This window comes from Paroedura picta, chromosome 5 (assembly GCF_049243985.1).
Source record: "Paroedura picta isolate Pp20150507F chromosome 5, Ppicta_v3.0, whole genome shotgun sequence".
NCBI lineage: Eukaryota > Metazoa > Chordata > Lepidosauria > Squamata > Gekkonidae > Paroedura > Paroedura picta.
In genome coordinates, this window is record NC_135373.1 from 54,408,736 (window position 1) to 54,436,549 (window position 27,814).

Below are 27,814 nucleotides of genomic sequence, written 5' to 3' on the forward strand. Positions count from 1 at the left end.
AAATGCATTAGGACGTAACATCAGGGGAAGACCTTGAGCTGTGCCCCCTTTATTGGCCCTACAGGGCAATTAGTTGTCCTCTGTGTGAAACAAGGTGCTGGATTAGAAGAGCCAATGATCAGATCTAGCACTCTTCTTGTGCTGTCCTCCTGTCCATAGAGCTAACTGAAAACCCATTGGTAGTGGGCAACCTGTAATTTCAGGTTTCTTACTATAATCTTCTTATCAGCTGTAGGCCTATGTACCAGGATTCTTGAATAAGAGAGCAGCTCTCTTATCCTTGTGAGAGGTCTATCACACTGCACACCCATTTGGAATTTGGGATTAGCTTAACAAAAGAAAAAACGAAGGAAGGAAACAAGACTGCTGTTAAACACTTGCTATTCAAAGTATGGCAAATAATAATAATGCCCTGATCTGAATGTCCCAGGTTCACTCAATTGTGTCAGATCTTAGGAAGTAGGTAGAGTTAGTACTTGAATGGAAAACCACCAAGAAATTCCAGAGCTGCTATCCAGAAGCAGGAAACAGAAAACCACTTCCATTTGTTTCTTGGCCTGGAACCCTTGAGAGGGGACCATAACTTAGCTGTGATTTGACAGCACTTTCTACCTCTAACAATAATAATAAAACAACAGTTCATTGAAGGATTTGTCCTTTGGAAACTAATCTAGGCTTTAAAATTACCATTGTTGACAGCCTTTTCAGTCTAGCAGGAGTATGGCCATCAGACTTCAGGCCCTATACTGGTGTCAAGTAGGCCTCCAGCCTGTCCCTGAATTAAATTACCAGGTACTCTGGAAGGGATAAAGGAGGCTCCTACTGGCTGTAGCACAGTCCCTCAAAAACAAAAAGCAAATGGAAGGCTTGAAGGGAAGAACATCTGAGAAGGGGAAACATTAAACATGCCTACCTGCTACTTGCTACCTGTCACTGCCCCTCAACCTATTAGCAAATAAATTTGTCTTTATCTATAAATATCTAGTTCTGCCCTGAGAGCACTGATGGAAGCGCAGCAAACTGTGGGTTGGACATTTTGGAATTTGTTCTCTATTCCAAAAATAGATCTTCCTTTCAAGAGAAAGAAAAAATGGTGAGTTAATACACAATGGGCACTTTGTATGTCTTCTGATGTGTTCCCACCATGACAAGAAAAATCAAGGGTGAAGGTGGGCTGAGAAGACTGCACAAGAACTCAACACATTCCTGTTTCCTCGACTCTGAATATTTTCTGACTCCTGTTATAGGAAAGTGGCTTGAAGCTTGTTTTATTTCCAAGCATGGAAAACAGAGAAGGGGGGGTAAGCTATTAAGTACACCATCTGATTTGCTGAAGGGCGGTGTTGGTCTGGTGTCCTGGGAGTTTGTGGGGAATGCTAATGATGGAATAATTCTTCTTTTAACAAAGAGTTAACATGGCAGGATACTTTTATGTCTAACAGTATGCTAATTGATTACATGAAAGGCCTTGATTGCCCAATACTGAACAAGTCATAGCTTGCTAAAGAGAAACGTATTTTCTGAAGCATGTCTGATGAGATTAGAGATTCCTTCCGTTAGCCCTTAGACTTTTGAGGTATTAATAGCCACAAATTTACAGTCCAAATAACAGAATTCCCCTTTATTCCCCTTTACACAGAAGAACTATCCAGAAATGTTCATGATACTTAAGGGTCAAAAAGGGAGGAGGAATCTAAAATGACAAAAGGTATAAAAATAGAGCAATGAAACACCATTATACTTTTGACAGCCCAATATGAATTTAGGCAGGACTTTGCCTTAGACCATGTTCCAGGATGGTCACAGCCACATGTGCTTTTTCCAAATAGGAGGAAAAATCAGTAAATTAATGTACATTGGCTAGAACTGTGAAAAGAGAAAAGTTTGAAGAAACTCTATTCTAACAAAAACTAACCACAAACCCAAAAGCTGGATCTCTTTAAGTTTTCTTGTGAAATTTTATTAGAATTGGCTAGTAAATGCATTCTCTGCTCCCATTTGGAGAGTAATATAATGGAACATAATCTGAATCAAGTATCTGTGAATGACTGTAGCCTTCAATTCCCTGGTAACAAGCTACTGGATACATATTACCTAGGTTTGCTTTAACAAGGAAAGGAAAACTCTTCCAGCAAATCTCAATGATCAGTTAGTGCATCTCAGCAGTTACCCTGGCTAGGTGAGGGACCTAAAGATTTATAGAGGATAAGTCCATCAATGACTACCAGCCATGGTGTCTCAGGGAACCTCCATATACAAAGGCACTAAACCACTGAATTCCAAATCCTGGAGTCAACAGCAGGGGAAGGCCCTGGCCTCTATGCCCTATTGTTAACCCTCCAGAGGAGCCAGTTAGCAACTGTGTGAGACAGGCTGTTGGACTAGATCAGTCCAGTAGTCAAACTGCGGCGAATGCTGGCAGGGGCTCCTGGGAATTGTAGTCCACGGACATCTGGAGGGCCGCAGTTTGACTACCCCTGGACTAGATGGACAGTTGGTCTGATCCAGCATGGCTCTACTTATGTTCTAATGTCCACATTCACACAATAGAAAAGGCAGAATTAAATTTGAAAGAGGAAGAAGAGGCTATGGCCTTTAACTAAATAGTGTTTAACTAAGTTAGCTAGTTTAAAATGTATCTCATGGACCGTTTATGCACTGGAGGTTTCATGCTGGGCTCCAGACTGGAGTTTTAGTCGTGGCAGGTTGCTCCACCTCTTCCTGCACCCACATGGGGGAGCATTTGGCCTTGTGCACCTCATCCACTCCCTATCTGTGCTCCTGATAAGGGGGTGGGGCAGTGAAGTTCCCAGTGCATAAACGGTCATGGCAGAGACAAAAAGACACAAACTTAATATGATTGTGTACAACAGTATGAAGTAACAGTACCAAATAAGTTTCACTTCAGAAACAAAACCCTAATTCTAAACTCCAGAACTAGGGAATGATTCCCGGTGGAAAGAAATCTGTAAGCATTCCTAGTGTTAATAACAAAGCAATCCTGTGCCGGGTCTACATCTGCTCTTACTGGCCCACATCAATGCCCTCTGTCTGTCAGACAGCTCCTACCTTGATTGGTTCTGCCTGGAAAGAGCAGCCCTCCAGGGCCAAGAATGTGATTAAAGACCTCTGACTGGGAGATGCCAACAAAAGGTTTGGGACTCTGAACAATAAGAAGGTGAAAGGAGCACTGATCACAGGTTTGACCATCAGGGATGTTTTAAGGGTCATTTGAGCAATCTCCTCAACCAGAAACAAAAGTCCTAGAAATCCTGGACTATATGCAAATGAGATAATCCAAACAGATCAGCACTCCTAAGGAGATGAGCTATCTAAAACAACAAGGCATTGAAGAACTTATAATCAACAACAAACAGTATAGAGAAGCAATAGGAAGACTCTGGGATACAAACATGCTTACACGTCCTGACCTCAGGGCAGCTATGTTGGAAAGCGGAGTCATCAAGTAAGAGAGACTGGAATGTGATTTCACAAGCTTGTCAGGTATCTTCAAGGCAATTAAAACTCAAGTTACCAGCAAAATCTAAAACAGATAGGATACATGGATGCAGTGTGGTCAGGAGATGCCAAGAAAAGGAAATCAACCAGTAGACATTTTTTATATGGAAATGGTGCAGTCAGCTGAACCAGTAGAAAATAAGAGAGTGATGTATATAGATGTAAAACATTACCTTGTAAGGGACGTGCAGAAGGAAGGACTTATTGAGCTAGAGTATTGCACCACTGAAGACATGATTGCAGATGCACTTATGAAGCCACTTCCATGTGAAAAATTGAAATGGAAGAACTGTAGTGTGCATGATTCAATAGCATATGAAGAATATCTATAGGGGGCATCAGCAGCTACACTGGCTTCCAGTGGCATTTCGGATTATTATTAAGGTTCTGGTATTGACCTTTAAGGCAGTCTATGGTCTGGGTCCAGTGTATCTAAGGGACCGGTTACCTGAGTACATCCCCCAATGAGCATCACACTCAGCCAGTGCCAACAGGCTGGTGGTCCCTGGCCTCAAAGAAGTGCACCTGGCCTCGACCAGGGCCAGGTCTTTTTCAGCCCTAGCTGTAGCTTGGTGGAATGAGCTCCCTAATGAGATCACAGCCCTGCCTGACTTCCAACAGTTCTGCAGGGGCTGTAAAACAGAGCTCTTCAACCAAACCTTTAGTTAAGACCAGTGCACACCTACTGCATGCAGCAGTTATTACTGGGCCTTCTCCTGCATACATCTCTCTATATGGACATATATGTATTCCCCCCCCCTACCTCCGGGGGGGAAAAATTACCATCTTGCTTGGCTTGCTCAATTATACCTATGCTGGGACCAATGAAGCGGGGTTATGGTTGTTTTATGGAGGAGCTGTGATGGCGGTATGGTATTTTAATGAGCATGTTTATTTTTAATTTTATTTTTTAATTTACTGGTTATTGTATATCTTGTACTTGTTAGCCACTCTGAGACACTGTGAGGGGCAGGATACAAATAACTAAATCACTACATGCATACATACGGTGTGTAGTTAGTATATTTAGATCAGGAACTTTATGGTATTTTTCAAATAATCTCCTCCTGTGTCCTGATTGGATTAATTGGAGACTTCCTGCTCCTTTGAGCAGACTCCTTCCATTTGCCTTCAGAAGAACACAGTCTGACAGTTAGGATTATCTCTCTCCTCCTTTATAAATTTGTCTAGCTTTTCAATAAAACTTTATTCTTTAAGAAGCTGATGGTGCACATACTACCTTTGCATATTTAAACTCTGCTGACTCAAATGCTGTCTCCTTTCCATATGTTCCTTAGTCAAAAAATAATTAAAAGATTTTTACAAATAACAAACTGAATTTTACAGTGGCTTTCCTTTTCCCAAAGCAAGCGCAGTTCAACTTTATCTGTCCTCTTTTCACTGTTTAGTGACATCTACTGGATTGCATTGTAATTCTGGGTTTGCCCTCCTTTGAAAGGATCACAATCCAGACTGGAGTATTCAATGGTAGACACGAGAGGAGAGAAAGCCCCATTCTGTTATGCTGCCTTTTAATTCATGTGGTAATATGATGATTTCTGTCATTATTTCTGTCACAATCAGGGAGATGAGAAACATTTATATTACATTTAAGTATTCTCAGTGTTCTTTTTATTCTTTATGAATGTGGAATTTGGTTGGTTTGTTTTTTTGGACGTAGGCAAATATGAGGAGAAATGAAAGTACTGAAGGGAAATGATGAAAGTCATCTCTGTGGCAATACTTATATTCCACGTCATACATTCTGCTTGCAAATATTGCTAAAGAGATACCAACTTTATCATTCAGAATTGTAGTACGGCTCAAGAGATGCAGACTCCTGAGAACATTGCTTAGTTGTGAATGCCATCCTTGGCCTCCTCATTTTCCACTAGTGCTTAGCACCAGGCAGCAGCTCTTTCCAATATTATGCTTCACTTGTAGCAAAGTGGAGTAAGCTGGGAGTGTCTCTCGGCATGTGCAGAGGGCTTTTCTTTTACTGAACCTCCCTGCTCCTGGAATTAAACAATAGTTTCTAGTTCTGACTTCCAAACATGTTTGAGCCCCCCCCCCCTTTCAGGAGCTCCAATCACACACCCAGTGTCAAAGTAGAAACCTACCTAGATGGCTTAACCCTAAAACAAGTGGACAATGGCTTGGTGGTCCCTGCAACGAAGAAGATGGAGAAGAGCAGCCATTTTTTACTAACTGAAGGAGTCTCAAAGCGGCTAACAAATCGCCTACCCCACACCTGTGAGGCAGGTGAACCTGAGGGACCTTGGAGAGAACTGTGACTGGTCACCCAACTGGATGCATGTAGATGAGTAGGGAATCAAACTATGGTCTCCAGATAAAAGCCTGCTGCTCTTAACCATAACACTAAGAGGCTGTCCAGCACAATGGTCAAAGTCTCTCTCATCTTTAGTAGATTTTCACCAGAAGGACAAAGCAAAGCTATCCACAGATGTTGTTTGAAGAGATCCAATCTGCTGGTGTTTTAGTTCTTTAGAATTGTTCCCTTTAATTCCGGAGGATTCAGGGTAGATAAGCAATTGTCTGTCTGTCTGTCTTTCTTTCTTCTCCAAAATGGATCCTGGCTTGTGGATTTCAGCCTTGGCTCAAACTGAAGCCCCTTGTTATAGTTTGGCTCAGTGGGCATTCAATGGAGAAAATCTACAGCTGATGGTTGTGAACCAGAGTGGAGAGGTGAGCAAAAGGCATAAGAAATTACGCCCCTTCAGTGGAAGCATTCTGTTTTAGGTGCTTCAATATTGTGGTTGATTTCAGTTATGGATGAGCCCATCACTCTGAAATTCTGCTTTCCTGCTGCTTGAAATGGCAGTTTCTGTGTCTACAGGGTTATAATACAGTAAAGGCCAGGATAAAGACTTCCCCTTCCTTTGGTAGATACATGTATAATATGATTTAGTGGCATCAGACACAAGATGAGCAGCGGTGGTTTGCCTTTCCCTGCACAGCAACCCTTTTCTTCCTTAGCCGTCTCCCATTCAAGTACTAAACCTGGCCAGCCAAACCCTGCTCAGCTTCCTTGACTAGGCTTCCAGGTGACTAAGATTCATTACGGATTCTTCAGGATCCCTTTCATGGAGACAAAAGTAAAGGGCTGGGAATCAACAGCTGGCCCTGGACTTCTCCCTGGGTTTCGAAATAAGAAGCCCATTGGCATCTTAAAGGATAATGAAATGTATTTCAGCCTGAGTTGGGTGCCAGAGCATGACAGTTTAGGCAGGAATAAATTATATCCCTCTTTAAGCCGCAACAGCCTAACATTCTGTTTTCCAGCCACCGCAGGCAACCCTGTTTAAGCTCCCTATAAACCAAGCCAATCACTCCACAGCCCTCAGCATGTTTACTTTGCCATAATTCCCACTCAGCTCAATGTGGTGGACTTCCAGGTAAGGGAGCCACGAACTTCAGCCCAGGAGCACAAGCCTATCCCTGCCTCCTCTGAACTCAGTCCCTTTGAGCAGCTCCTTGCATCTTGGGAGGACCTGGGTCCAGCTACCACAGGCTCTTTCTGCAGGTGCACTGCCAGGCTCTTTCAGCTCAGCCCACTTTGTCTTAGGAATGGGTCCTGGGTCCTCTTTCCGATTAAACACTCACCTTTCTGGGTTGCCCAATCTTGGTGACTAAACAGGGTTTAGTTGGTTTAGTTTAGTATTCAGATGGGAGGAAGAATGGGGTTGCTACACAGAGGCAGGCAAGGGCAACCCACCTTTGCACATTTCTTGCCTTGAAAACCCTACTGGGTTGCCATCAGTTGCCTGAGACTGGAGGGCCCCATCCACCAGCTGCCTTCAAAGACCCCTCTGACTTTCCTTCCCGGGGCTCTTTGACCTGCTTTGTTTCTCTCCAGCTCATCCTGCACATGCCGGATATCGCACCTGCAATGCACTTTCCAAGATAAAATCCAGCTGCAGAAGCACCTTGAATGTGCAATATCCGAGACCTCTCCGGTTCTGCACAGGTTGGATAATGCAGCGGGATTTCCCCCTGCGAATCAGCATCGAAAGTGCGTTATTCAAGGTGCGCGGATCTGCAAGACACCAGAGCGCGTCCCGCCCGCGCCCCTTGTCTCTCCCCCCCCCCCCCCCCGGGTCTCATTCTTCTCTCGGCGTCTCGGCACTTCCTCGTAGGTGTGGCCTCTCCGCGACTCGACGAGCCGTCCGAGGCAGCGCGGCGCTTTGCCGGGCTCCCGCAGCAGTGGAGGCTTCCGACGGAGCGGGAAGGCGGTGCCTGGGCGGCTCTGGAGCGGCGGAGCGAGTGTAATCGGACACCGGCGCTCCCGGCGACTTTCCGCTCGCTCGCAGAAGGTGCTCCGTTCAGTGGAATCGCCGGGAAGGAGCTCGGGGCGCCTGACGGAATATCCCTCCAAGGCTCGTGCGCCTCTACCCCCGCCGGGCAGTCTGGCTTGGTCTCCAAGGGGCTCCTGCACTCGGGCTTTGTGGAGCCCGGCAGACATTAGCGCCGGGAGGCTGCATGTAGACAGGTACACGCTGTGACCTCGGCAGCCGGCAAACTGCTAGACCATTGAGCGGCGCGGCGTGACTGAACGCTTCCGTGGCCCGCGGTGAGTAGAGGCGCGCTTGGAAGCGTTGTGAACGGGCGCGATCGGTTCTTGCATGTTCCCTTCGCTGCGCAGGCTAAAGACAAAATAAACTGGGGTTTTCTTTGCAGCCGCAGAAGGGTTTTGAGCCACCTCCGTCTCTCGCTCGCTCTCGGGCCGTTCCCTGAAGTATGCCGTGTTCCCCTGCGGCGTCCAGTTCAGGCTGGAGCGCACAACACCTGCGCTGTGTGCAACCGCTAAGCAGTGCAAGACTTCCCGGGGGCAGCAGGACAGAGGGAGAGAGAGGGGGGCTGGCCGTGGGGACCCCCCATGCCCCCCCCCCAAAAGAAGCTTTATAGAAATGCAACTTTTTGTTCTCTTTCTCCTGCGCCTCGGAACAATGAGCGCCGGCTCCGGATCGGGGCGGGGGCGAGGGCGAAGGCGGCGGCGTGGCCCGGCTGCCCGTGGAGATCATGAGCTCCTTCGGCCAGACGCGTGCCGCCGCAGACTTTCCTTCTGGGTCCCCCTTGGCAGGCGGCGTGAAGTTCCGCCTCGCGGCTCGCTCCGAAATGTCAGGCTTGCGGTGGCGCGGAAACAACATGATTTCCCCACTCCGGGCCGGGAGGGGGAGGGGGACACGGGACGGGACGGGACGCGTGCGTAAAGAACAGGCCCACAGGTATCGCCTTGGAAAGAAGCTCTCTCCCCCCCCCCGTCTGAACAATAAGCCCTAGCAGCGCCACCTTACTCAGAAGGAAGCCGCTCCGCTGTGTTAAGCGCCTACTCCCGAGTTCAAACTACCGCACCATTGCACTAATTTCTCATGCTAGCAAAGTTATGCTCAAAATCCTACAAGCTAGGCTCCAGCAATATGTGGACCGAGAACTTCCAGAAGTACAGGCAGGATTTCGAAGAAGCAGAGGAACTAGAGATCAAATTGCCAACATACGCTGGATCATGGAGAAAGCTAGGGAGTACCAGAAGAATGTCTACTTCTGCTTCATTGACTATGCTAAAGCCTTTGATTGTGTGGAGCACAACAAACTGTGGCAAGTTCTTAAAGAGATGGGAATACCAGAGCATCTTATTTGTCTTTTGAGAAATTTATATGCAGGTCAAGAAGCAACAGTGAGAACTGAACATGGAATCACTGATTGGTTCAAAATTGAGAAAGGAGTTCGGCAAGGCTGTATATTGTCGCCTTGCCTATTTAACTTGTATGCAGAGCACATCATGAGAAATGCGGGATTAGAGGAGTCACAAATTGGGATCAAGATTGCAGGGAGAAATATCAACAACCTCAGATATGCAGATGATACCACTCTAATGGCAGAAAGTGAAGAGGAACTAAAGAGCCTGTTGATGCGGGTGAAGGAGGAGAGTGCCAAAGTTGGCTTGAAACTCAACATCAAGAAAACAAAGATCATGGCATCCGGCCCTCTCAATTCCTGGCAAATAGAAGGGGAAGAAATGGAGATAGTGACAGATTTTATTTTCCTGGGCTCCAAGATCACTGCAGATGGGGACTGCAGCAAAGAAATTAAAAGACGCTTGCTCCTGGGGAGGAAAGCTATGGCAAATCTAGACAGCATCCTAAAAAGCAGAGACATCACCCTGCCAACAAAAGTGCGTTTAGTCAAGGCTATGGTCTTCCCAGTTGCAATGTATGGCTGCGAAAGTTGGACCATAAGGAAGGCCGAGCGTCAAAGAATTGAGGCTTTTGAACTCTGGTGCTGGAGAAGACTCTTGCGAGTCCCTTGGACTGCAAGGCGAACAAACCGGTCAGTCCTAGAGGAGATCAACCCTGACTGCTCTTTAGAAGGCCAGATCCTGAAGATGAAACTCAAATACTTTGGCCACCTCATGAGAAGGAAGGACTCCCTGGAGAAGAGCCTAATGCTGGGAGCGATCGAGGGCAAAAGAAGAAGGGGACGACAGAGAATGAGGTGGCTGGATGGAGTCACTGAAGCAGTAGGTACAAACTTAAATGGACTCCGAGGAATGGTGGAGGATAGGAAGGCCTGGAGGATCATTGTCCATGGGGTCGCGATGGGTCGGACACGACTTCGCACATAACAACAACAACCCGAGTAAAACGTGCCTGAACGACTGCCCCGGGACTTCTGTCTTCATTAAGAACGGAGTCCTACTGATTTGAAACGATCTTATGGAGAATCGTTTTTTTTTTCTTCTGGGGGGGGGGTGTCCCGTGTTTATTAGCAAGACTTCAAGGAAGAGCTGGACAGCCCTGTGCTTGGCCGTGATGGGAAACGGGGGGGGGGGGGGGCACCATCAAAAGGCAAGTTCTGTCCAGGAGTTTGAAAGTCAGACAGCTGATTCTCCCAGCTCTGCTTCAGAGTAGGAGAAACTGGATTTTTAAAAACGGGTGGTGATAATCCCCCCCCCCACCCCCACGCACACATACACTCTAATATAATGGACATGCTCACTGCAGAGCTTCTTCCCTCACCTCCCTCCTGCCTTAGAGAGAAAGGCTTCTGCAGTTGTGGAATACTAATCTCATTGCTTCTGGGAAACTGGCAAGTTCAGGGTGAGTGGCCCGTTTGTTTGTCTGGAACAAAGCAATCTTATCAGGACTTAACGGCATTTCTTCCCTTGTGGAAAGGATTAGGGAGAAAGGTAACCTATCCCATAGGCGGAGGAGGGACTGAAATGAATTATTTCTAGCCCCTCTGCATGCACACAAAGGGTGCCCATATAAGTAAAAATGGGCCACATTTGCTCTGCCCTTTAATTGCATTAGTAGGAAGTGCAGTCGGAAGCTCCCTCTGTTGCCAAGCTGGGGCTATATTATGGAATGTGATACTTGGTGCGCGTGCCTTTGTATGGAAAGCAGGACAGAAACTGTCCCTTACCTGCCTTTAATACCTCCCAGAAGCTATGGGGCGTCTCCTTTGGTGTGGACTAGGAGCAGCTGAGGCAGGAGAGGGCCCTCCAGGTTCTTTGGATATGGTCCGTGGCTCCTTTCTCGGTGCAAGTCTGAGGCAGGCAATGAGTTGGTGGACCTGTCACTTTGCCTCAAAACTCAGCCCTGGGCCGCTTTTCCAGGGAAATGTTTTGAAGGCTACATCTTGTAAGCTGGGGCCTGGTTCCAGAACTGGTCTCAGTCATGACTGCCAGAGGCTGCCCAGCACCAAGTGATCTGCTTGACAGGTGGCAGCTCCCTTAGAGGCAAGGTAGTCTGAATGAGCACTGAGAAAGAAGTCTGTGATAGCTCCTGGAGTGTGCCTGAGGAGCATAGCTGAGTGCCTTGTGCCAGAACATGAAATGTAAGGATAAAAGGCTTTGGGCTTGCTGTAACCCCTCTAGGGATTATAGTGTTCCTGTTGCTATCAGGCAAGTGCTGAAGGGACACTGTGGCTGGGCAGCGGCACAGATTTCTGTGGTGATGGCAGAGGTGCTTCTGGTTCACCACTTATTGCAATGAATGGAACTGCTCAAAAGCAAGGCAATGGGGCAGGAAAACTTTGCAGCCCATGTGCGATTTTTAGGGAAAGGGAGTGCACTAGATCTGGAGAATTCTTTGCAGTCACACTGTGTCTGCGGTAAATGGGGGAGAATTTGGTGCTTGGGTGTGGGTACTTGATGACTTGAGAAAGGATACTGGCACTTACTCACAGTCAAACTCTCTTGTGCAATTTCCCTGTGAAATCCTGTGCTGTGCTGCCAGAATATGGAGGGACTTGGGAATGTTCAGCCTGGAGAAAAGGAGGTTGAGAGGGGACATGATAGCCCTCTTTAAGTATTTGAAAGGTTGTCCCTTGGAGGAGGGCAGGATGCTGTTCCATTGGCTGCAGAGGAAAGGTTTAAACTACAAATACAACGATATAGGCTAGATATCAGGAAAATATTTTTCACAGTCAGAGTAGTTCAGCAGTGGAATCGGCTGGCTAAGGAGGTGGTGAACTCCCCCTCACTGTCAGTCTTCAAGCAAAGGCTGGATACACACTTTTCTTGGATGCTTAGGGCTGATCCTGCGTTGAGCAGGGGGTTGGACTAGATGGCCTGTATGGCCCCTTCCAACTCTATGATTCTATGATTCTATAATATCCCAGTTGCCCCCCTCTGGCTCATCTCTTTGTTGTTGTTCAATGACAGTTTTCTGTCCAATCAGCAACTACGCTCACATTTTTCTCCCTTGGCTTTGTGCCCCCCAACCCATTGGGAATTATGGAGGCAGTGTGATGCCACCATGCTGTGGTCACATAGCTCATCAGATTTGGCCACAGGCAACCCCACAGTGCCAGTTCCAAATTAGGAAAATACTTTTGCCCATATTCCAAATGGACACATACTTTCGTCTAGGTCCGTAGCCCTCCCTAGATTTGCTACTAGAGGACCCTGTTCATAGCTTAATAAATTTTTTGATGAAAATCGCCAGCTGATCAATTCTAAAATGAAGCCTGGGTGTACCTTTGTTCTAATTTTACCTTATTATCTTTGTTGGCATCATGATGGTCACCAAAGGAGCTTGGAATGATATACCCTACCCTTGTAAAATAAATTAGGTGGACAGAGAGAGAGAGAGAGAAAGAGAGAGAGAGAGAGAGAATGACTTCCCTGAGAACCCCATAGCTCAGATGGAACTTGAATTCAGGTCTATTGAGTGAAGGCCATTACACTGGTCCGTGCGTGTACAGAACATACCATTCTACTAATGGGTGCAAAATGATGTCCTGTGCAATTCTGGGGGAAAAAACACTTTCAATTTCTTAGATTTAAGTGGGTAGCCGTGTTGGTGTGAAACCGCAGAACAAAGTTTGAGTCCAGTGGCACCATTAAGACCATTTCTTCTTTTCACTTGACCTGCCTATATAATGGGCTCAATGTGCTTGTTCTGATGTGTGAAATTACTCAGTAGCATGATGATGTGAATTGCTTTATCCTTATCTAAGCCTCAGTTATAGAGCTGGAAAGTCCATTTGGGTGGGTCATCTAAGTGAACCCATTGATCCTCTAGGACAGGGATAGTCAACCTGTGATCCTTCAGATGTTCATGGACTACAATTCCCATGAGCCAACACCCGCATTTGCTGGCAAGGGCTCATGGGAATTGCAGTCTATGGACATCTAGAGGACCACAGGTTGACTACCTCTGCTCTAGAACATTAACATTAACATAGTTTAGACAACCAGATTCTTATTGGGTTGCAGCCTGTTAATCTACTAACACCATTGTTTACCTCTAGGACACAGTGGTTTTCTCTGATACAAAAGGCTCATTTTCTGGTAGAAGAGCCACTTGTGTCTGGGGAAAAGCACCTTGGGTCAGGGGAGAGATGCCTCCCTTAGCAAAATGGATCCACAGAATCCAGTCCCACATCTACCTATATACATTCTGCAAAATCTTCCAAGATTCTGAATATGGATTGTGCCTGGTTCAAGATCCCTTGTTTGTATAGTCACATTGCATTCACTGTACCATCATATCAATGTGTGCAGACACCACAGACTTTGGAGCACTCAAACTTATGGTTTTATCATGTTTCAGTATTTCCTAGCTTTGTGAACTCTGCATTTAGGAGGTGGTGGCCCTGGTCACATATGCTCTTTTGTCACTGATCCCGTCTTCTGTCATTCAGAGCACAGAAAAAAGACACTCAGTCTTGAGCTAAGCTACTCATGAGATTGCTCTAGAAAACAGCAAGAGTCCAGGAGCACCTTCATTTTATTCTTATTCCTATATTTACATGCTGCCCTTCCCAAAGGCACAGGGTAGTTTGTTAGTTAAAACATACAATACAAGTAATATGAAATTAAAATTTCAAACCATTGTGATGTACAACCAGATTGGTGCTAGTTTGCTTAATCTGTCTCCTATAAAATTTGTTGCAGGATTGAGTTTTCATGAGTCACTGCTCACCCTTGTATGCCATAATCACTGCTCATAACCTGTCACAGATTTAGTTAGTCTTTAAGGTGCTACTGGATTCTTGCTCTTTTCTACTGCTACAGACTGTCTAACACAGCTACCCGCCTTGATCTATGAGCTTGCTATGTCAGACTGCTCCGAGGGCGATGCTCCTTGTAGTGGACAATTAATGTTGTATATACAACTGCGCTATCAAAGCTGTATTTACATCGAGTACTTTCTGTGCATTCTACGATTTTTGAACCTTTTGGGCAAAGCATCAACTCCACTGAGTTTCTCCTTTCTTTACAAATTGTGACCTGCCCACCAGAAATTCTTTTGTGCTCCCACCAGCCTTCTTGGGGGTTTTATGCCTTGGGTGCTGTTGAGACAACAAGTTCTTTGTCAGTTGTGGTGGCCTGGCTCTTGGAGCTTGTGGAAAACTTCTGTCTCGGGGGGGGGGGGGTCTTCCGTTTTCGGTTTGATCCAGAATTTTACATCCGTAGTAGACTTATATAACTATAAAGAGTACAGTAAAGACAGAGGTCTAAAAATATCAAGACGTTTTCATTCATGAAACCTTATCCCCTGGCTTTGCTTTGCTCTGCCTTGACATTTAGCATAATTATTTTTCCAGCAGGTGGGAATCCTCCTTATTGAAATAAACTAAGAGCACTCTTACTCTGCTGACAGTTTCCTTTAGAGTCCTGCAATTTCTCTTTAGCCCTGGCACTGCCAGGTTCTTTGCATTTTAGAAAAGAATAATCTAAAACCAACCCTTCCCTATTGCTTGGTCCTTGCCTGGCAAAATATGCCAATAATCTATATCTTCTGTATATATATTTGCAGCTGACATGTCATTTTACAAAGCAATTCAGTAATGACTCCCCCTGTCTCTCTTTCTCCTTTGTTTAGGTTTCATATCTTGGATATTAAATTTCACCTCTGAAGATAATGACATTTCTCGGACTCCAAGTGTTGATTGGGGTGCTTGTTTGCTCATGCAATGTAAATGGATCTTCACAGCCCCAGGCCAGGGTGTTCTTAACATTCAATGGTAAGAGAGCAGATAAACATTCCTGAGACTGATGTTATTATTGAACATTTTCTTCTTTCCCTTTGTACTAGTAACAAGGCACTAAGTGACATTCTAGCTTGAACATCCTCTCGCCTGGTCTGAAATGCTGAGGTTGCGTTGAGTATGATTTTTACTGGAGTTTCTATATGGTAAACGATTATTTCACAAGATGCATTTAGTGATTGTGTGTTCTGGCAGCTCAAATGTCTGCCCATCAGAATATCCCTGAAATGGTAGGAGGACAGGCAAGAGAAGCCTTCAAGGAATTAATAAGAACAATTTCATTAGTAATGGATCTGCTGTAATGGGTTAGCTCATTAATATAGGAAATGTCTGAAAACTGCCAGTGAACTTTAATTTATGGACATGTGCTGGGAAACCACAATTTGCCAGTCTTCCCAGTGCATGTGTTCTTGCATAGGGTTGGCAACTGTGGGTTGAGAAATACTTGGAGACTTTGGGGCTGGAACTGGGAGTGAGTGGGATTTGGGGTGGGGAAGAACCTTAGTGGAGTAGAATGCTATGAGATATCACAATCATGTGACGGGAAGAGAAGGAGCCTCGCCTTCCCTAGTGGATAGGTGCTGTGTACCAAGAGCAGGTGTAGCGTACTAGAGGACTAACTAGCAGGTGTGATTGAGCCAGACTGTTCTGGATGGGGGAAAAGAGAGAGGTCAAAAACTTGGAGAAATTGCATGTGGAGAGGGTTGGACTTCTCTTTGCTCAACAGGAAGTCTCTCCACCACTGAGTGGCCTTTCTTCATTCTCTTGTTGGTCTTTGCCACATCTGCGTCCTGCCATGCCTATCTTATTATTTTCCGCTGCTCCAGACAGACAAACACTCTATCTCTATCTACCCCGTAAGGCTGTTGTGTGGATGGTGCCCCCCCCCCGGCCAAGCTGCTTGCCCTGCCACGACCCCTGTGAAAGGGCTGTCCGACCCCCAGGTTGAGAACCACTGCTATAGAAAGCCCCAAAGAGCACCCTGGCTGTGTGTCAGCAAGTTGCTGAATTCCATGTGTCAGTCAGTGTATCAAAAGAGACTCTCAGCTTTATTGCGACACCAAGGAAAGCGTGGCTAGAAAAATATCACATTTGGAAACTTTTTCCACCGGGTACATTTCAGGACACATTTAGGAATGCTTTTGCAGTTACCAAATTTGGGCCAGTTAAAAAGTGCACATTGCCAAATTAATGAAGCCGCCTGCAGGTCTGACCATCCAAACTGCCTCTTAAGTGGAATGAGGGTGTGAGCCAGCAAGCTCCGTGGGAGGGAGGGGGTGTTAATCCCAAAGTTAATAAATGGGACAGAAAGGAACACAAGAGACATCAATTGGATAAGCCTTTCTGTCAGTCAATCCATTCAGGCTTTTCTCTCTTTTTAAATTATGGACTGTTTGCTCTCCCGTTGCTACAGTCCCCTAAGTGTCTGGAAGGCTGTTTTGCTGGCTTAGTCATTCCTTGCGTGAAACTTTCGTTCTTCCAGGTGTCTTTTAAAAACTAGAACAGGCAGTCACGATCTTTGATTTTAAAAAACAACAACACTAAAGCCAATTTATAATCAAAGTTATGTGATAAAAAGTGGCTTGCTAAAGAGATGATAACAGCACATACACTGAAAGTGTTTTAAGTAGTTCCAGGATGGGAAAAAGTTTTGACAACAAAATAACCTGGTGAACATTCTGGGGAAGTGGTTTGGAGTTTTGTGGAGTCACTAAAATAACGTGACCAGATTGTCCCACTTTTGGAGGGACATCTGGGGGATCTGGCAAATTGTACTTCTGTTGGAATTTAAATATGTATATTACAATACTATTTTTGCATTCTATTAAAATATTTGTTGCTCCATATAGACCAAATTTTTAATCAAGCCCCCCCCCTTGGTCAATGGGGTCCCACTTTACCAATGTTAAAACCTGGTCACCTTACACTAAAAAGAAGGTCTCTGCTCTGAGAGCCAGCTTAGTGTAGTGGTGGCTTTTGATCTGGGGAGCCGGGTTTGATTCCTTACTCTTCCTGTGCATGCAGCCAGCTGAGTGACCTTGGACCAGTCACTGTTCTCTCAGAGATCTCTCAGCCTCACCTAATTCACAGGGTGTCTTATGTGGGAAACGGGAGGGCAGGCAACTGTGAGCCACTTTGAGACTCCCTTGGGTAGTAAAAGCTGGGGTACAAAGCCCCTGCCCATGAGGTTTTCCTTTGCACATGCAAAGTGTTGGGTAAAGGTTCCATTCTAAACACCTTCTCCTGATCAGAGCATTTCTGAATGTCTTGGGGTTTTTAAAATCTCATTCACCCATCAGTGAGCCCAGGGAAGCAGGTACGGGTTTCTCCTCATTATCTTCACAGTACCTCTGCAAAGTAGGCTAAACTTTGAGATAGATAGGCTGGCCCAAAATCACTCCATAAGATTCATGGCTGAGTAGAGATCTGATCTCAGGTCTTCTGAAGTTTGAAAGACTAACCACTCAGCCACATTGGCTCCCTCTCTAGAGCTATCAGACGTAGGCTGGGGAAATGGAGATATGAGAGTGGAGATGGTGAGGATGGGGTTTGGGGTTGAGCGGGACCTCAGACTATAATAACATAGAGTCTAGAGATCAGTTGTAATTCTGGGAGATTTCCAGTCCCCACCTGAAAGTTGGCAGACTATCTCTCCCCATAACTTATGAATTCCATATATACCCAATAAAAGGTTATTGTAGTTTCTACCAGACGTTAGTTCACGGTTGATGCAATACTGTGATTGTTTTCTCGGGATTGAGTCCTATTGAACACAATGGGCCTTTGCTGTGAATGAACCAGCATAAGATTGAATTGCACTGGCATTCATGGTTTATCCACAATTCCTACTTATTGTCAAGAGTCACACCAACTTTCAAGAAGGGAGACTTCTCTTCTACCTGGCAGTATCCTTGTAATGGTTCTATAACCTTAGTGTGCATTTAGTGATAGTCAGGGACTTCAGTTTGAATGCGATCTGTGTTCTGTAGATGAAAAGGCCAGGCCTTGATCAAGTTTCTTTTCTAAGAAAAACATCTGGGATACTCTTACCAATTTTGAGAGAGGCTATGTGTGGTAAGCATTTATATTAAATTCAGTTTAGTTCTTCAAGGCCTGTAAGATGGAGCTGTTCCACCAAGCTTATAGTCGAGGTCTATAACAGCATCCACCAAGGTGGTGGACCTTACTGTTAGGAGGAGAAGGAGAAGAGACACAAGATCAGCTCCTTGTAAAAGTACTCCCTTGTCTATTTTTAAGCTTGTTTTTACTGTTATAACCCACCCTGAGTGATTTGGAACGGCGGGTAAGAACATTCATCATCATCATCATCATTATTGGTATTGTTATTATTATTTCTGGAATTCAAAGTAGTAAATGGAATGGGGAAGAGGGAGTTTGTTCTTTAAGCAGTGTTCAGATTGTAAAACGAACTGCTAGCTTTAACAGTTTCATCGTGTGTCATAATATCTCTGCAATGTAGAGCACAATAATGACTCTTAGAAACATCGTGGATGGCCCCCTGACTCAATGACAGAATGCTTGCTTTGCATGCTGCAGAACCAAGATTGAGTCTCCAGAATTTCCATTTAAAAGGACCAGGTAATGAGAAAGAGAGGGGGAGCATAGAGAGCTGAGTGGTCAATGGTGATCTTGATAGACCAGGCTGCGTCATGTGTGTGTTCTCTCTTCCTTTGTGTGCACGGATTTTAATAAAAATGTGACCAGCAATGAAAACAAACTTGCCACATTCTTGTTTATCCTGGAACCAAAGAGAAGTTCCCCTTTAAAGCAGCTATGTGCAAATCACCTGTCAAATGACCAGACTGTTACAGTGCCTGCTTTAAGCTGCTATGTTGACCTACAAGTTCCAACAAAAAATATATTATAGATTCAGTGGGAGAGTGTGAATTCATCAAACTCAATTCCTCCTGTATAAAATGGGCTCATTTCTCACAGTTGCATTTTGCGCTTGCTTCAAGATTCTCAAGGAAATGTCATGCAGAGCTCTTATCATTCCAGTAAACCTTGAAGGGAACTACAGCAGTGGCTTACTCAAGAACATTTATGGAGCTTCCTACTTCTGACTTTTGGGTTGCCAGCTCCAGGTTGAGACATTTCTGGAAATTTGACCTTAAGGACAGGAGGGATAATACCATAGTACCCAGCCTCCAAAGCTGCCGTTTTCTCCAGGGGAACTAATCTAAATTAATTGTAATTCTTAGAGATCTCCAGACTCTACCTGCAGCTCTACTCTATGAGAAGTTAGACTTGTCCTCTCAATACAGTTCTATGGAAACATCTCCTAGGATTATTTTGGGAGCAGGGTGCTTGCATACTATTATCTTTTACTTAGATAATTGATTTGTCAAGATGGATTACTTGCAGGAAATCGTGTTTTGTAATGCTGACTGATGGAGAAGTTGCACTGAGTGCAGGGACATTGCCAGATTTCAGATTTGGTACTTGCTATTTCAAGATATCAGTCTGTATAGACTGTATAGTCTGTATCAGTCTGTATAGACTGATATGAAAGTACTTTAACTGCACTTTTTTATGCCTCAGCATGTTTCTCTGTAGCTTTGTAAAATCCTCCAAGCAGAGATAGGATGCTTGTTACCTTGGAATGAAAAAGAGATGAGAAGCTGTCTGTTATGCTAATGGAGATGGTTCCAGAGATAGATCCACATTATTGCTGATCCATAGCAGGATATTGGTATTAAAAATATTTCACCATAGCAAGTTGGGATGCTAAAGGAGCCTTGGAGCAAGTTAAGCAATATGACTCTTGTGACAGTAACTCCACTGGGATTGCTTATCATAACCATGGTCTAGATCAGGGGTAGTCAAACTGCGGCTCTCAAGATGTCATTGGACTACAATTCCCATGAGCCCCTGCCAGCGTTTGCTGGCAGGGGCTCATGGGAATTGTAATCCATGGACATCTGGAGGGCTGCAGTCTGACTACCCCTGGTCTAGATGACCAGCCCATGAGGCTTTGTTAGGGCGCATGGGACCCCTTGACTCAGTTTGTTCTCGACTCCCAGAGACTCTACCATGCAACGGCTCACCAGTAACTTTTCCAGTATGTCCAAGGGTCAGTCCACCCCTGCAAGGGTGTCTAGAAATGGGACCCTGGTGCCTTGGAAGGGGAACTCTGTAATACAGTGAGAGTTTGCCAGAAAATAGAATTGCTGATCCACCTGCGTGTTCCTTGGCCATCCACCAGAACACGTTGTGCTTCATTATGTCTCAAAAACAAACAAATAACTGAGGTATGTAGTTGCTGAAGAGGAAGCACCCATTGACACAGCTACCAATGAGTTCTGAATATGTAAACAAGGATAGATGGAAATCTTTGAGTCATATATTTTAATTAGCAAAATCCATCAGTTTTTACCTGCCGGCTTGGGGCAAACCTGCTCTCTGCAGCAGCTAAAAATATCAAAAGTAACAATGCGGTAAGGTGGGAGCAGTTGTGACTGGTGGCCTGCAGTTTTAAACTTGAGCCCTCCTATGATCTTATCTTGAGAGGTCTGCCTTCAACTGTGCTTCCTAAATGGCAGTACTGGCACCACCAAACCAGCAGAAACCTGGTGACACAGGTGCAATAAGATTCCATCTCATCAGAGTCTAACCTGTTTTTTTTTAAGGCATGGACTCACCACTTTGTTTTCTTCTTTGGGTGGGATAGGTTTTCCAGACTTCCTGCTATGGTAGGATAAAAACATTTAAAAAGCAAAACCTGGAATGGAGATAAGTGAGCTCTAGGGATCACCAGAAACTCTATGGTATGAGTTTCTGGTGATTGCTTAAGCTATCCTGCATCACTTCCAGGTTTTCCTAGCAGTGACACAGCAATACAGCTGATGTTGTGGGCTCAACCCTTCCACCAGTTGCCAAGCTTGGCCTGGCAACTCTAGCCTAGTGCCCTGTTTGTCTCCAGACCACAGGTATCAATAACCTTTGGACTAGTGACACACACTCCAGGTAGTACCTGGTGCAGAAATTTCTCCATGACTGGGCCATGACATTATCGCTCAGGCAGCTGAGGGCTCATCATACTTAACAATCCTTGTATGTGGGGAGTTCATCGACTAAAACAGTTGTTAGTCAAGGGCTTGTCAGGGTGGAATTAACCAGATTCTCTTTAGAAATGGTGAACACAATTGAGGTGAGGGGGAAGAATGAAGAGGTTATCATTGTTGAACAACGGCTTGAATGAACAGGCCCAGCTAATATTAAATGGAAAGTTAATAAGATGGTCAAAGATGAATCACTGTGTGATTGAACCCGAATGGCTCCTTGGCAAAAGCAGCTATGTGTTAAAATAATTTTGAGACATCAAAAGCCGCAGTTTTTCAGAAGATTCAGGATTGCGGGTTTCATTTGCTTTTATCTGCAAAATCTTGACTGAACAGCTGTTTCACATACAGGTCTATCTTTGTTCTGAATTGCACATAGGAAATAGTTAATGATTGCCAGCTCAGAACTAAAGGTATAGGAATATATTTATACAGCTATCCCTTCCAAATAAATCAACAATGGGTGAAATTCAGCCTTTTGCAAAGTTCCACTGACGTCCAGCTCAAATGAATGAGACTGAAAAAGAGCTAAGCTTTGCCTGGAGCTCACCCAGTATTTATTTCAAAATACTCACTTAATTAAGAACAATTAAAAAGCAGGGAAGTCACTAGGCAATAACGGCACTTTTTAAAGTGTCAACATTTTAAAAAAGATTTAATATAACCCCCATGGATCATTCTCTCTCTCTCTCTCTCCCCCCCCCCCCTTTTTTAATTTGCCCTTGAGAGAGTTTCTTTTATCACCGGAGCAACAGTAATACTGCTTGTTCCCCCAACAATACCTCATTGTGATGGCAATGCTGCCCTGCAGCTTATAAAACGTTCATTTATTATATGGGCCATTTTGTGCAGATGACAGTCCAGTAGGCAGCAGAGGCTGTTCTTTGCTGAAAAGAACAGTGGGAGACCCAGGGTGGACAAGGGTGTTGTTTAACTTCAAAGGGCAAAGCAGAATGGGGAGGGGTTAAGAAGAATTGTGCACCATTTATGGAGATGTTCCCAATTTTGGCTATTTGCTGGGAATTTAAAAGTATATGTAAATCCTAAACACATTTTTAACCTAGTTATAATCTTCAGAAAAGCCAGCAGTATCGACATTCATACAAATGGCCTCACAATTCTGCTTCCCTCTCCCCCCCCCCCACCTCCGGGTGTGTTACTTACTTATTTATCATAAAACTTTTATACCGCCATTCCCATAGGCTCACGGCGGTTTACAAGATAAAAATTACAATAAAACCCATAGTTAAAACCATTAAAACCAATCCACACTATCAGCATGTTAGGATGTTAACTTTGAAAGGCTCTGAATTTGTCTCACTAACAGCTCCATGGTTTTCAGCCCCCATAATCTAAACTCATGGAAATCAAGATGGGAGAATTAATTCTAACTGTATCCTCTTCAGTTAGTTACTTACTTCTAGAGTGATGCTTAAACATACCCAAAATTCTTACTGTAGAAGGCTCCATGCTTAATAAAATGGTACTGAGGCCACTTATACCTGGGTTGTTAGCCAAAGTGTGGATGCTACTGGGAAATATTCCCCACTCTCTCCAAATGCCGCACAGGATTGTGATGTGTCTCTCAGATTTCTCTGTCTGAGGTGGCAGACCTGAAATTTTCTTATAAGTAGTCTGATTTAGTCTATTTGTAGGTAGTTAACCGCCTGGTGATGAGAAAATGGGTTTGACTTTGGCATGTGGGCAAAGACCTCTTTGCTTCGTGGTACTTTACTACATGGAAAATGAGTTCTTGAGCTAGGCAATTGGTGACGTCTGAATGAAATTGAGATTCACGCGATTCTTTGTCTCCCAAACTTCACTCTTCAAACTTATGTGTGTGGAGTAGTAGGTTTTAGGGAAGGGAAAGGCATGTGGAAGGAGTTCTCTCCTGTAATGGGTATGCCAATTCTTGTTGAAGGTATGGTAGCAACAAGATAACCTGTGTTAGACTGGCACCTGCAAAAGTATCCACTTTCTTTTTTGTTTGTTTGTTTTGGTACAACTGAAGTGATATTTCTAGGGTGTCTTTTCCAGTCAATTGTCTTCGTCTGCAGTGTTGCAAAGGAGGGGAAATGGGACAACCAGAATTAGCTGGTTTCACCTATTATGGATCACTCTGGCCCAACTAGCCCCAGTATCACTGGTTGAATGGTTGGTTTGTTCTCTGGTTATCCAATTGACTACCAAGCAATGGGGGCATGTCTACGGGGGGATGGGGGGTTGAAGTAGGACTCCCATGATGATGTGCAGAAGCTCTATTTGGTAGTCACTGAACAAAAATGCTGGAGCTAATTGTGAACAGGCCACTGAAAAACCAGCTCCTCACTTTTGACTGGCTGGTGTTTCAGCACCACTGCTTGATATGAAGCTTACTGAATGACCTTGCAGCAGTTAATTGCAAATGGACCTCCTTCACAGCACTGTTGTGAAGGTAAGAGGAGAGCCAGCCTGATAATGCACATAAAAACTATTGTATTTAGCTAAGAAAAGCCACTGCACGTAAACTGCCATAGTTAGGACACTTTTTGCTTATGGAAAGGAATATTTGGTGGGGAAGCACATACTCCTGAACTCCTTGGAGGAAGGTTGATAATAAAGATGAGAATGCTGATAATAAAGACTGATGTCTGTTTGAAAAGCTCCCTGTACAGACCTTTCAAATGTAGGAGTTTTTAGGGTAGAGCACATGTCCTTTTTAAACCGTCTTCAGTGTGTGTTGCTCCTTTTGCCCACACGGTTGACTTTCTCTTTGGAACACTTATCAGGTTTAGGGTCCCTCGACCTGAATCACAGAATTTCATGCCTCAGTACTTAATCCTTCTATTGTTTGGTGTGAGAGTGTGCCAGAGGTTGGCTTGCAGGGTTTCTTGTCTTGGCAACTTATGGGCAGGAAACTGTGAGGCTTGCCAATTTGGTTGCTACAGATCTCCAGATTCCCGCCAAAAGTTTAACTCGAAAAAGCCCTAATTGCTGACAAAAATTAGGCTCTTGGTTATTTTCTACCATTCTTCCTTTCCTGATCCTGGAGGCTGAGCCCAGCAGGGAAAACTCCCACTGACTTTGGTAAATAGCTCTTTCTCTTTCCCTTTTAACAGAAAGGGAAAGGTCAGAGGCATTCTTAATACCCAAACACAGTTAATCACACTGTGAACACTGGCAATAAATACTGCACAGTGGGCTGTTTCAAGGCAACATTCTGGGCTCAAAAGTGTACCTGTTGGAGGAGTTTGGAGAATGGTTTGATAACATCCACAGAAGCCACTGTATCTGCCCCAGAAAAGCAGCTGCACGTGTTCCATGCTATTCCTTTTGAGCTGGCATTGTAAAGGGGGACCTTTTCAGATGGAGCCCAACCTCCAAGCAGGAACCATCATTCCTAATGTGAAAGCCCCGCCCACTCAATCTTCCAATCACAAATCCTGTGAAAAAGATTAACATTTAAGCTACTCCAGTTGACAGTTGCAGTAAGCAGGCAAATACATTGCATGTCTTTTTTAAAAAATTAAGAATTAGGAAATGATATTTAAAAGATTTTGTTTATTGCTGGTTCCAGCAGTTTAGATACATTTTCAAGGTGGTTACTCCTCCCCCACCTTTTTGTTAGATTTTATTGATGGATTTGATTGATTTGATTTATATACTGCTTCTCCCTGTGAAGTGGGCTTGGACCAGTTTATAATACCTAATATAGATAAAACCAATACCCCTCCCCACTAGATACTCTAATCTGACTGAAAGATCTAAAAAGGAGGGGGACAAAAATGAGGAGGGAGGCCTGTATTATTACCAGACAGCCCCAACTTCAGACTGGTGGAAGTGCTGATTCATTTTAAGCCTTTACATGTGGAAATACAACACTTATGTCCAAAAGGCATTGCTTTTTATGTAGTAAAACCCATTCTTGATCTTTGCCCATGTTTATATCAACTATACTTACAGAATAGAATCCAAGGACCACTGGAAAATCTCCACACACATTGGGTCTTACAAGGCTTGAGTAGGTAGGTGGATTGCCAGGTCTTCTGCTATGACCGCAGACTTCCACAGGCAACCAGAGAAGACCTGGAGGTGACATCAAGTACAACAACTTGAACGTTGGCAAAACATTGGATTGAAATCAAAATATTACTCTTAAAGAATGCTACTGCAATTCTATTGTTAGCAAGCCAGATTAGAACCTGGGAAAGACTTGGGTTCAGATCTTTAGTGATTTGGCAAGCTCATTTAGTGATTTTGGGTCAGTTACTTCCTCTTTCAATCTACCCTGCCTTTCAGATTGGTTGTGTGGACAAAATGGGTGGTGTGGACCATGTTTGCTACCCAGCGCTCCTGGGAGGAATGGCATGTTAAAAAAAAAAAGCAGTAGGTGGATGCTAAGCCATCATATCTCTGTCCCAGAACTCTTAAACAGGGAAGGGGATTTCTAAATAAGATTAATTGAGAATTAGGCCTGCTGTAGGGTTGCCAGTGTCCAGGTAGGACCTGGCGATCCGCTGGAATTAAGCTTATCTCCAGATTGAGAAAATGGCTGCTTTGGAGGGTGGACTTCATAGCATTATACACCACTGAGGTCCCTCCCTGTCTCAAATCCCACGCACTCCTCCACCCCAAAGTCTCCAGCTATTTCCCAACCCAGGGCTGGGAAGACTGTTGTTGTAGGTGATGTGGTTGAAGTGAGAAGGGGGTGATGCTCCACAGGCAAAGACAACACTGGAGCTGAGCATAACTGCCCTGCCTTGCCTTCAGACATCTAGTGGGTGCTCCTATGTGTGTGCTTGAGATTTGCTGGCTGTGCCAGCAACTGCTACTATGTCTCTCTCCTTTAAAAAACAAAGTGTAGACCAGGGGTAGTCAAACTGCGGCCCTCCAGATGTCCATGGAATACAATTCCCAGGAGCCCCTGCCAGCATTCGCTGGCAGGGGCTCCTGGGAATTGTAGTCCAGGGACATCTGGAGGGCCGCAGTTACTAAATTACTTAAGTCAAAGCTGTGTTAAAGAAGGGTTAGAATTCTGAGTTTCTTTCCAAGGCCCTGCATCCAAACTTGAGAAATCTTGTGTTTCTGACCACAGTGACATGTGGGCATCTAAAGGGGAGAGAGTCCCTCCGAACCACTTTGAAGCAGTGTGCAGACTCTAATCACTAGCAGGAAATGTTATTCCTGCCTTATACCTTTTTACCGTCTCAGTCTTCTTCCAAGAAATACTGAGCAGTAACCCCCCCTTTGAAAGTAACATTTGGAGGAGAGAGAATTACTGGTTTTAGGTAATCGAATAAGCATCATGGATTTGCATCTTGGTTTTTCAAACCGTAAATCAGCAGACCAAACATGACACCACGTAGGTAGGGCTACAGTTGAAATATTCTAATACCTATCACGTGGAAAATGTGGACAGGGACCAGAGCAGAGCAAATATATTTGGAGTATCAGTGCCTCTTCTGATAAGTTTAGATGAGTAGCCCTGTTGGTCTGAAGTAGCAGAACAAAAATTGAGCCCAATGGCACCTTTAAGACCAGCTAAGTTTTATTCAAGATGTGAGCTTTTGTGTGTATGCACACTTCCTCAGAGAATGGAACAAGAATCGTAAGAGGACAGATATAAGGAGAGAGTACATTAGTAGTAAATTACTAAACAGCATCACAAAGCCATCCAGACATAATCAGCATGATAATGAAGATTGAATAATTCCTTGCTAGAATAACAAAATCAGTCCTTTAGGTTTACTGGTCATTAAAAACATAAGGGGAAAAATGCTAAGGTTAATGATTAATGGCAGGTGCTTTCCCACTTGTGGAAAGCTGGAAATAAAAGAGACCTATTGCTATCCCCATCCGGCTCCACCCAAGCATGGAAGTGACAAGTGACAAACTCTGCTGTGTTTGTTCTCCTGTCTGAAGACCAGAGAGTTAGTTTCTAAATTACATTACATACATACTTACATCACATTACAGTCCCATTGTCCCAAATGAAATGAAGAGGAGATTGGAAGGAATATAGACATAAGAGTTGAATGAGGTTAGCATACGGAGTGAGGTAAAGAATCAATGGTTTCTTATCTGCTATGTTAGTATTCTGTGTTCTCTATTCTGTGTTCAGTGTTTTCTACTGAAATATAATTCAAGGTACTTTGTTGGCTCCAGCAAGGTACACCCATTTGTTCCTGGGCTTGGGTTGTCCCCAGCCAGGTCCAGGACACAGCTCTGTGGCAATGCCATTGGGGCTTGACTTGGATCAAGCAGGTGGTAGTGCAGGCCCAGGAGGGATGCCAGTTCCTCCCCATGCCTCTGGCAGTGAGCTGAGTTCCTCCAGTCCCTTGGCATGGCCATTGTTGTTCTTCCACAAGTAATTGCTTTGGTAGTGGGTTGGAGGACTCAATGAGTTTTTATTATTTCCCTTATGCTGCAGATTCTTTGCTTTCAGATTCAAGAGTTTCCAAAAATGGGGGGAAAGATGCCTCCCATCCTTCATGGAGATTAAGTGGTGTTCTTGAACTCCCCCCTCCTTACCCCCAGTGGTGGTCTTGATTCCCCAACCTCATTCTTTCCCTGCCTGGCTTTGTGGCTAACATTCCCATTAGCCCACACAATTTTGTGGAAATAAATGTTTATTATGGCAGCTGCTTTCACAAGTAGCAGAATCAACAGACTGATGGAGATCTAGTTTGGCAAATATTTTCCTTCTTTGAACA

At 44.5% G+C, this 27,814-nt stretch overlaps 1 protein-coding gene across 2 annotated transcripts in view; it reads left to right on the plus strand.

The window, feature by feature from the left end:
• The first annotated feature begins 7,700 nt into the window (after positions 1-7,700).
• The window catches only part of SEMA3C (semaphorin 3C), a 158,746-nt gene continuing 138,632 nt past the window's right edge, over positions 7,701-27,814 (plus strand). The window contains exons 1-2 of one of the 2 annotated variants that reach the window (XM_077338026.1): positions 7,701-8,110; positions 14,874-15,015. In XM_077338026.1, coding sequence (XP_077194141.1) covers positions 14,913-15,015 — 103 coding nt within the window. In that variant the 5' untranslated portion in view covers positions 7,701-8,110; positions 14,874-14,912. Of the gene's footprint in view, positions 8,111-14,873; positions 15,016-27,814 lie in introns of those variants that run through there. The other variant, XM_077338027.1, reaches the window with a different exon arrangement.